We start from the raw sequence: 10,282 nt of genomic DNA, 5'->3' as shown, positions 1-10,282 counted from the left end.
CTGCCCGAGCGGCCGCGAAGCCAGGAGAAGAAACTCGCGGCTCTCTTGCCCGCGCCCTGGCCCGAGAGACCTCCCTGGGGAGAGCAAACCGCCGGGACGCGAACGGGCTCTGCCGCGGTCGGCTGCGAGCGGGCTGCTGGGGCTGTCGCTGTCCCCTGCACACCGCAGGGAGCCGAGCACCCATGCCGGCTGTCCGCGGGGCAGTGCGAGGGGAGAGGGACCGGGGTGACAGGCTGCCCGCACCCCGTGCTGGAGGGGCCGGGCACCTCGGGACCTCTGGTGAGGGGGAGCGTCGCCTTTTGCCCTCGGTTGCGACGGGACGGCGGGGAGGGCTTGGACAGAGGATCCAGCCTCCTCCCGGCTCCCCTGGCCGCTTCCCCGCCGCGATCCGAGCGGGGCGGGAGGCTCCGCAGGCCCTGGACAGCTCCTGCTTTGAAAGCCCTCGGAGCGCCCTCCCGGCCGCTGCCAACCGACCGCCCGGCGAGGCTCCCGGCCGCGCAGCCCAGAAAAGCAGGGCGAGGGGCGGGGGACGTCTGAAAAAAAAAAAAAAAATCAGACGACGAGTCAGATTTTCCTTCCGAAAGCCTCAAAGTGTCCACGTCCTCAAAGCATGGAACCAATTTAACATCGCCGCCTCCCTCGCTCCCCCTCCGCCCCCTCCCCCGCCGACCCCGCGGCCCCTCCGCCCCGCGGCCGCGCTGCCAAGCCTGCCGCGGCGGGCCGGAGACACGGGGCACGTGACGGCCTGGGAGCCGCGCGGGCCCCGCGGCCGCCTCGCGCCCATTGGCTGCGCCGCCGCCGGTGACTCGCAGCCCCGGGACCCTCCTGCGGTATAAATACGGCGGACCGGGGCTTGATTAATTTAGCATCCCGGGCAGCAGGTTTCTGCTAAGTTTGGAGTTACTCCTCAAGACTGTATGCCTGCGTCCCATAGGTAATAGCTAACCACCGACCAGGGACTCTGCACCACAAGGAGTCTGCATGTCTTACAACTAGACATGCTCAGCTTTGTGGATACACGGATTTTGTTGCTGCTTGCAGTAACTTCATACCTAGCAACAGGCCAACGTAAGTGCTTTTAGCTTGTTTGTGGCATGGGTGGTGTCAGGGGGTGGCTGTCCTACTCTCTGCTCTCTATCCAGACGTCTTCCCCACGGATGGTAGTCTGCGGGGTGCTGCAGCTTCCCAAGCTATAGAGACCATCTCATAAAACTGCCACCTCCATCCCAGATCAGAATTTAGCGCTTTTTTTTTTCTCAGAAATAGAAAAAGATGGCAAAAGGCCAACGAGATCTCCCCCCCCCCCCAAAAAAAAAAACAACAACCAAACCCAAAGACCGGCTGATATCCACAGGAGAATGCAAAGCCCTAATTCAAGCGCGGATGCTTAAAGGCTAGGAGGAGAGCGTTTACGGCGAGCGCAAGAATCCAGGCTGCACCCAGACGGCACTTTTGTGAGACTTCAGGCGCGCTTTCCGAAGCGGGAGACCCGAGAGGAGTGGGAGAGCGGCGGGTCGCCCCTTCCCTCCGCGGAGAGGGCATGCGGGCGGCGGGCAGTTGGGTGCGGGACCCCTTCGCCGCCGCCGCCCCGCCGCGCTCTTCCGTGCACGGCGGCGCCACCTGGAGGCGGAGCGGGGCCGCTGCGGCGCGCCGTGCTGCCGGGCGCCCTCCGACCCAGCCCGGCGGGGGAAAGCTGTTCGCGGCTCCCCGGACACTGAGCCCGCCCTCCCGGGGGTCTCCAGAGAGGGAAAGACCGTACGAGGCAGGAGGAGGGAGGCAGGGAAGAAATATTGCTTAGATCTAGTGCGAAAAGGGAATGGGGCTTCCCGAGGGTGCAGCGCGGCTCTCCGCCACACGCTGGGAAGAGGATTTAGTCTCCACCCTGGCTGACGGAGAAGCGCAGCTCCTCACACACCCGCTGCCGTGAGAGAGAAACGCGCCCCACGCACCGGGCTGGGGAAGAGGCGGAGCCTTCCCCCTGCCTGCCTGTTGGGCAGCATCCTGTGAAGTCCTCCCTTAGCGCCTCGCCGCCGTTCTTGTGCAGGACTGGCTTTGAACTGGGGTCTGGCCCCGTTCCATGGCGGAGGAGGGAGGGAATAGTCGTGCGCTGCCCGCTCCTGGCGCTCGGAGCCCCCGGGAAGGTGCCACCCGCGCCGTCGGCTGCGCCCCGCCTCGCCCCTGCCGGCCGCTGCCAGCAGCGAGGCGTGGGGTGGCGGCGGGGCAGCGAGGGAGTCGTGGCGGTGAGGGAGTCGTGGCGGTGGGCGGCACGGTGACCGTGGGCCGGAGGAGGCCCTCGGGCCATCGGCGGGGCCGTTCTGGCGGGGCGGCCGGGCTGAGGCCTGTCCCGGGGCACCGCGGCCGCCCCCCCGGGGACATTTTCCCCCCGCTCCCCCCGCCCCGGTGACGGGCAGCGGTGGCAGCGCCTTCGCAAAGGCTGAGGAGCCGGAACGGTTCCTGTGGGGATCCTGCCGTACCCACTGCCCCCGCGTTTCCCCAGACAAGATAGTGTAGTCCCCAGCGTCACCATCCCCCGGGGGCAGTAATATTTTTAATCTTCTGTTGAGTTAGTGTAGGCAATCGGTGTTCTGCAGTGGTATTTCAGTGCTTTATAGTGTTCAGCACTTTAGTATTGTTACCTTTTTGCTGGACTGTATGAATCATCTGAATTTAGTGTGATCGTACATTGCCAAAGTGACACTTTGTGGAAAAACACCCAACAACCTGTTAGTCAGTAATAATGTCAAACTGCTGGCATTAAGATGTGATGGGAGATGGTTTTACCGTGGTAAGTTTCAGCCAAAATAGATTTTTAATTGCTTAAAATTCAGAAAAGAGATTTTTGAAAATTAGTATCTCCAACGAATTAACAAGAGCATACTTAGTAGTTAATAACATACAGAGAGAAAATTATTTGCTGTTTGGTGTTTATGAGCTTCAAACTGTTCCCTGTTACACACTATGACATTTTACAGGAAACTGTGAAAATAGGTATGTTTGGGCAGAACCATTCCCCATAAAAAGTAAGATGGGGCCATTTATATTAAAATTTAAGATTACTCCTATAATTTAATATCTTCATGTGTCAGCCTATCTGGGTTTATTCATCCGTTGCATGCACGCATATGTGAAAATACATACATGCATTTTTTTCCCATGGAGAAATGTTTAAGCATATTTAGAGGAGGCTTATAGAAGATATCTGCTTTTTACTGTATCAACCATATTACTTGGTTTAACTTCATTAGCACGTCTGTTTGGAATTTGAAATACATAGCAATCTCACATGTGAGTCTACAGTTTAAGATAATCACCTTAAAAGTAAGAAATTACATTAAGAAAATGTTTCTTGCATTAACAAAATTAACAAAATTGCATTTTAAAGGGATTGAAATGTAAAACTTGTAAAATAACTGAATCCACACTCTAATTATCTCCTTTTTTTTCTTTCCCTTCTTTTTCCAGATGTGAGAGAGGTCAGTATATTTATTTTTTATCTAATACGTAACTCTCAACTTCAATGAACAGGCTAGACTTCTTTTTTTGTGGCAGTATTATTTACTAATGTTAATTCCTAAGATGGTCATGGAAAGATACCAATTAGATCCTGAAGGGACTGCCTGGAAATGTACCCACCCCAATTTCTCAAGTGGGATGGCCTTTTTGAGAGACTGCCTTCATAGGTGTAAAGACCATGAGGAGAAAGTAACAGAGCAGTGGTGTTTGGACATTATACCTGGCAGTTTGGATTGGAGATGACTGTGCTTTAAAGCCAGTCTTGCAGTCTATTTCATTGCACAGAAGGATTATGGAAGAACTCAGGTGTGACTTTTTTATGCCAGTTTTGTAGGCAGTAATAGGTGTAAAATTGTCAGTCTTCAACAGAATGTTCTAATGTAGTTACGTGTATCTTTGCTATATAATAAACTACTAGCCTTCATAGTAATTTTAAACCATAGGGCATATTTAAATATACTGTACTGAGAAAAATTGTAGTTATGTAAGAAGATGAGTCTAAGTTTGTACATTATATTAGTTTAAAATATTGGGAGAAATTGTATCTTTTTTTTTAATTCTTCTCTTTATTTTTTCCAGGCACCTGCAGGGCGGAAGGTAAGCATTTTTGTTTTTCTTGTGTGGAAATGGAAATGATATCAGATATTCTAAGGCAGATTAATATTTTGTTGAATATTGGATGAAATGAAAACTGACTACATTCATTATTTCCAGTGTTCCTTGAGAACAGCAGTAGCACTGAGATGAGGAGGGAACAATGGGTGCAACATCTTAACACCAGGGTAAATTGAAATACTGGATTTAAGCCGCTTTACCCAAGAGAAGAACTAAGCCTACCAAGAACTAAACTGCGTCTAAGTAGCAGTCTTGTTCAACCAGAGTTGCTTTGGAAAGATTTACCTGAATTGAACAGTACAGCAATATCCATACAGGTCTAAAAGGCTAAATAGATTCTATTTTATTTCTAAAAGTCGCTACTGTTAAATTAGAACCAGTTATTCATTAGAGACTAAACCCAACTTTGCAAGTACTTCTGTGGACTGTGCAGTGATACTTCTAACTGACATAGTAATGAGAGTGACTAATCTATTTCCAGTAGCTTATTGTGGAAAAAGAATATACTGTCTATGGAAAATAGCTATTGGACCTCTATGTGCAGTCTTCTTTCCCTTTTTCATGTACGCTAATTATTTCTAATGTATCTGTTTCCCTGTATCGTCCTGGAAAATTTCCATGGTAACTCATTAAGTTTTATTTTCTTCCAGCAGGGCCCTAGAGGAGACAAAGGGCCACAGGGAGAAAGGGTAAGGAATTAGATTGACATTCATTTGGTTTTGATCTTTGAGCAACAGTTGTTGGAAGACCAGCAGGACAAAAAACTAAGTTTAGTCATCGATGTGAGATTAAATGAATGTATCTGTAGAAGCTTGCATATACAATTTCATTAAAAAGAAACCAAGTTATCTATTACCAAATTCTGCTCCAGCAATACCTCACCAACCTAATTATGGTCATTATGCCTGAGCAGATGTGGTTGAGTTCAGACGGCAGCTTAGCACTCCAAGTGATGGATTGAAAAACTTTTTTCCAACTTCCCACAGTGGAAATAGTGCATGAAAATGCAGAAGGGAAAGTTGACACATAAAGATGTAGTTTTTGAACAGTATGGTATATGGATAAGCTCTCTACATCAAACCTGAATAGACAAAGCTGGCTTTGAGGATTGTTGATTATCTGTGTCTCCAAAGATGGCTTGAAAAACCTCTCGCAGCTAGGCATTTGTCATCTACCTTCTATTAGTCAAATAGTGGATATTGTTAAAGGCTACTGTAAAAGTAACCATAAATAAGGACAGTTGAATAATTTAATGTATAATTAGAAAATAATTATAATGTTCATTCATATTGCTGATATCGGCTTTTCTGATTGGCTTCTGCATCATTGCTGCTTTTCGTAAAGCGATATTCTGAAATTCACATCCTTATCTGGGCAGTGTGTAGTTACGTGTCTTTTTTGTATCTTCTGAAAATGAAAATGCCATAGTACTGGTAGATAGCTCTTGAAGATTTCTTAGATCACAATATGCTGACAAGTGTAATGGGAACTATTAGGAAGAGTATATCTATATGGATATTTGCTTTAGGCTACTACTAACTAAATTTGTTTAATGAAATTATATACATGCTTTGTCCTGAAGGCAGCAAGCCTAATCCTGCTCCTTTAGAAATCCGTAAGACTTTTATTACGGATTTCATCTAGCACTGAACTGAGTCCAAAATACAGACCAAATGAAATACCTTACCTCAATTGCCACGATGGCAAAACTTGACCAGCTTTGTGCATTGAGGATGAAAGAATATAAAGACAAATGTTGCTGGATTGAACACATGTAATTTCAAGCCGTTGTAAAATTTATGACAGTGGAAGCAGAGTGACAGTATCAAAAATCTGTAGAAAAGCACTGTTTTATTGTCATTGAATTTGCAACTATACCAGCAAATAGTCTAGACTGATTAGAAACTGGCCTTTGACTTTGGATCTATGTTAGTTTGTACCAGTAGAGCTGACCTCTGCCAGTCCTCAGTTGGTCAAATTTTAGGCTGTCACTGAAATAACCTGACAGGCTGTGTGGGTCCACAGGGGTCACTTGGGGTTCATGGGTCCAAAATTTGGTTGCTTAAAATGAAACTTCCCAATTTGGAGATTGCACTTTGGTAGCATAAATCCAATATTGCACCCATGAATCTTCTCAAATATGAAACTACAATAAATATCTGATACAAGGTGTGGCAAGGCAATGTAAATTCAGGCTACGCTTATTTTCTAAAGTTAGACATTTATTGAAACTGCTATATAGCACTGTTGTAGTGTGTGCTGTAGGTGCCTGGTTGTTAATGAAGTTATCCCTTCAGAGATTTATTTACTCACTTCTAATGTTCACTTTGTAATCCTCTTTTTGACTCTAGGGTCCACCAGGTCCACCAGGCAGAGATGGTGAAGATGGTCTACCAGGTCCTCCAGGCCCCCCTGGTCCTCCGGGTCTTGGCGGAGTAAGGCATCCAAACTTTCTATTACTGAAACTGATAATCTGTGCTTTGTGACTAAATGCATATCTGCCAGAAAACACTGATGTTGCATTGGAGACTAGAGGAAACATTCTCTTGTGATCGGCAAGAAATTGATGGTCCCAGTTCCAATGAAACTCTCCTTGGGATGTATACTTTCCATGGCAAATTTGGATTCCATATTCAACAGGGACTTATGCACAGGAGCAAATCAACCCTGTTAATTAGCAATTAATTTATACAGCCATAAGGCGTATGGATTAGGACTCAACTAAATGAAACCGATGCTGTTAAGCAGATGGGGAAAAGAAATGGCACTTTGTCGTTGGGTTTGAGAAACAGCAGCTATATTGGAACAAGCTGAAGACGACTACCCTTAAGCTAAAAAGTCCATACTTAAAAGTCTGTTAGAATTTTAGAATATCTTCCTTTTGAATTTTTCATTTCTGTCTGTATTGATGCTGAAGAACATAAGAGGACTGTGTTGCATACACACTTTCTGCAGAAGTGTCCATCATGTATTCTCTGCAGAATGTTGGCTTTAACTCTTTGCTTGACATTAGCTTGCACAGGGAGCATGAAGACATAGACAGTGTCTTATTGATCAAGTTTAGTAAATCCTCCTGCATGGAAGAATACTCAATTCTTATGCCTTCAATATGAATAGCAATAATTTATTTTCCTAATATGAACCCCCAAGCTACTTTCATTGATTTCTATTATTTTAATATGCTAATAAAAAAAGAACAAGCAAGAGAAGGATTTTCAATTTTTTTCCGTTTTAGTGAAGAGGGAAAATGTATTCTACAAAACTAGAGGTATATTTGCCTACAAAATCTGCATTGATAAAAGATCAAAAATCCAGTGCAGTGTTTCTGAGGCTGCATGCTCCTCAGATCTTTTTGAAGCTGAAGGGCCCATCTCATCTGATAATCATTCAGGGCTGGTACATGAATTTTACATAAGCAATGTGGTGAAAAAATATGCATAACTTCCCTCATTGGAAATTAGGTGAAACAATTTGAGGGTTTCAAGAAAATTTTCAGTTTTAAATGAGCACTGAGTTTACATTCTGAATTTTCAATTCACACTATTGCAATGCCTCTCTGTCACTGCTGTGTAGATATTTGAGGCCATTGTGTGAAAGGACCTTCACAGTAAGATCAAGTCTTTCTGGAAACAAGGGAATAGAAATGTATTTATAATAGGGCCATGTTTACTGAGTTTTACGTATGCTGCTTTAACATACCATATAGCAAGTATAGCAAGTCAGATGGCAGTTAGATGTAGAATGGTAATTATCAATACTTTTTAAAGTAAAATTTTTAGTATTTTAATTTCAAACTTTTTATCACCTACAGAACTTCGCTGCTCAATATGATCCATCTAAAGCAGCTGATTTTGGCCCAGGACCTATGGTAAGTATATGATTTAGCACTTAATAACTTGCATAGATAACGTGTTTAACATTTTCCTTTGAGCCTAAATCAGCTGTATTAATGCAAAGCATAGTTTTAAAATTAGTGTTTTGATCATATATTAGGTCAGACTGTAAACTGATCCTTCGATGGAGGACAATGAGAAGTGTTTGAAATACAGCCTTAGGACTTGAAATATGGTCTTGAGACTGTATATTTAATGTGAATATAGCACTACTGGGTCTTGTGCTTTAATTCTGTCTGTTGACCACACTTTTATGAATCCGTGACTCTCCTAATCTGATGTCAGATTACACATGTACTTTGATATAGTATTACTTTACCCATATTGAGACAGAAGATTGTATTTTAGGAATGAGATCAATTGTAAAGCTCCTCTCTAAAGCAGACAGTTCTAGAAGGTAACTCAGTATCTCAGCTCCAATTGGTGACCATTTTTCTCCCATGGCTGTACAACCCTTTTGATATCGGTGGATTGCACAGGTTTGGTAGGATATTGGCCATCACATTTGGTTCTCAGCAACTGAATGTTAGTACTTGCTACTACAAGGCTATTCTGAGGAGGAATCTTTATTGGTTACTGTATACTGTGTCCAAATGGACAATTAAGGAGGCTGTTGCCTCTCCACATGAATTTCTAACCCTTCCTCATCTTAGCAGATATTTTCAGTGTGCATAGATAGCAGAATATGGGTTAAATTCACCAGACGCACTGACATCACAGACAATGAATGTATCTGACGGGTGAGCAACAGGGTGAAGGCTGCCCAAGATTATTCTGGGTCAAGTGCTTGTTTCCATTCCTGAAAATAGTGTAATATTAAATTAATTTTTGAAAATATTTTGACATCCATTTAGATACTAAATGTAGGAAAACAGGAGTATCTTTAATCAAGTTCTGCTCTCAGTGTCTGACAATAAATCAGAATCTTATGTAAATGAGGATTTATTTGGAGTGTCACAATTCCTAAGTTCTAATTTTTTGAGTCAGGTAGGGTTCATCTGACAGCAACAGCTGTAGAATCTATCTATCTGCTGTGAGGGATTTTTAAGTTTTATAAAGAAAATGTGAGAGACTGGGAAGATAGAAAAGGAGGGAAAAAGAATTAAGGAATATAATTTGTGAAGAGATTCACAGGGCTTATGCAGCTCATATGATTCATACTGTCCAGAAACAGTTATTTTTCCTAGAATTACGGCATATTTTTATAGCTACAAGATTGCTTTAGCGTCCATAAGTAAATGCCTGTATTTAACATGCATTTATTTCCTTTAATAAAAAGTATATGGTCTTATGGGAAAGCTACATAAGCCATTGAAAATTGGTCATGATTTTAATCTTGTAATGAGAAAATATAAAAAAGTTCGAAGAAGTTTTAAAGCCAATTAAAAACATAATAATTTCTGTTGAAACATCTCATAAAACATTTGTTTGGACAATGGAGGCCTAAATTAAATTTCAGTTCAAAGTTGTTTGCTTGCTTAGTAAAGCTTAAGACATCTGTTCAGAAAGTACAATGATCTATGGAAATTTCCCTTTTAAAAGTGATTTTTGACCGGTTTTTTTTCAAGATGTATGTAAATTCTAAATTCAGTCAAGGACAGTGTGTTAATCACTTACTTTGGAGGTGAAATGAAGATAATTTAATCAAAAACAGAAAACAATGGAATATTTAAATAGAAATTGATCATTATTTGAAATAGATGTATACACAATATGTATAAGAGTTGTTTAATTTCTTTCCAAAATTATGTGTGAACCTCCCAGTTCATGGTAATATTGCAATTTATATACCTTTATTTTCCCTCATCTCTCTCTACCATGTTAATGATCTTTTTCTCCAACATCACTTCTTGGAAATCATGATAAAATTGACAGGCCCAAAAATACAACCTTTCTTAATGTGTTTTTATGACTTTCATCTTTAAACTCTGGAAGTTCATGCACAGGAAAGGAGAGGGTACATAGAAGAATGAACCAGTGCACTTGCTAACAAGCCAGAATAGATTAAGAAGCCTAATCACAAGGTTTCCAGCCATAATGGTACGTTCCTAATCATCTCACTGGATCCTGTGCTGGTTCATTGCAATCAGAAGATCTGTTTGCATTTGGACTGCCCGTGCAAATTCATGCAGATCTCTTAACTACCTCTAGCTTGATTTGGACATTGCACACTGAAAACTGTAATGCTTACCAATATTTTAGGAATACCAGGAATTGGTGTTATAGATGAGTTTAGATAATGGTGATTTTTTGTTTTAAAG

The 10,282-nt window shown here is 43.2% G+C and overlaps 1 protein-coding gene across 1 annotated transcript in view; it reads left to right on the top strand.

Moving 5' to 3' along the window:
* Positions 1-860: 860 nt before the first annotated feature.
* Positions 861-10,282, top strand: part of COL1A2 (collagen type I alpha 2 chain) — a 42,228-nt gene continuing 32,806 nt past the window's right edge. The window contains exons 1-6 of the mRNA XM_054816219.1: positions 861-1,068; positions 3,463-3,473; positions 4,093-4,110; positions 4,782-4,817; positions 6,480-6,563; positions 7,940-7,996. Of these exons, the coding sequence (XP_054672194.1) occupies positions 999-1,068; positions 3,463-3,473; positions 4,093-4,110; positions 4,782-4,817; positions 6,480-6,563; positions 7,940-7,996 (276 nt within the window). The 5' untranslated portion in view covers positions 861-998. The remainder of the gene's footprint in view (positions 1,069-3,462; positions 3,474-4,092; positions 4,111-4,781; positions 4,818-6,479; positions 6,564-7,939; positions 7,997-10,282) is intronic.

Source organism: Grus americana, chromosome 2 (genome assembly GCF_028858705.1).
Source record: "Grus americana isolate bGruAme1 chromosome 2, bGruAme1.mat, whole genome shotgun sequence".
Classification (NCBI taxonomy): Eukaryota; Metazoa; Chordata; class Aves; order Gruiformes; family Gruidae; genus Grus; species Grus americana.
The sequence above is the reverse complement of the archived record's forward strand: the minus strand, read 5'-3'. Positions and strand labels throughout refer to the sequence as shown.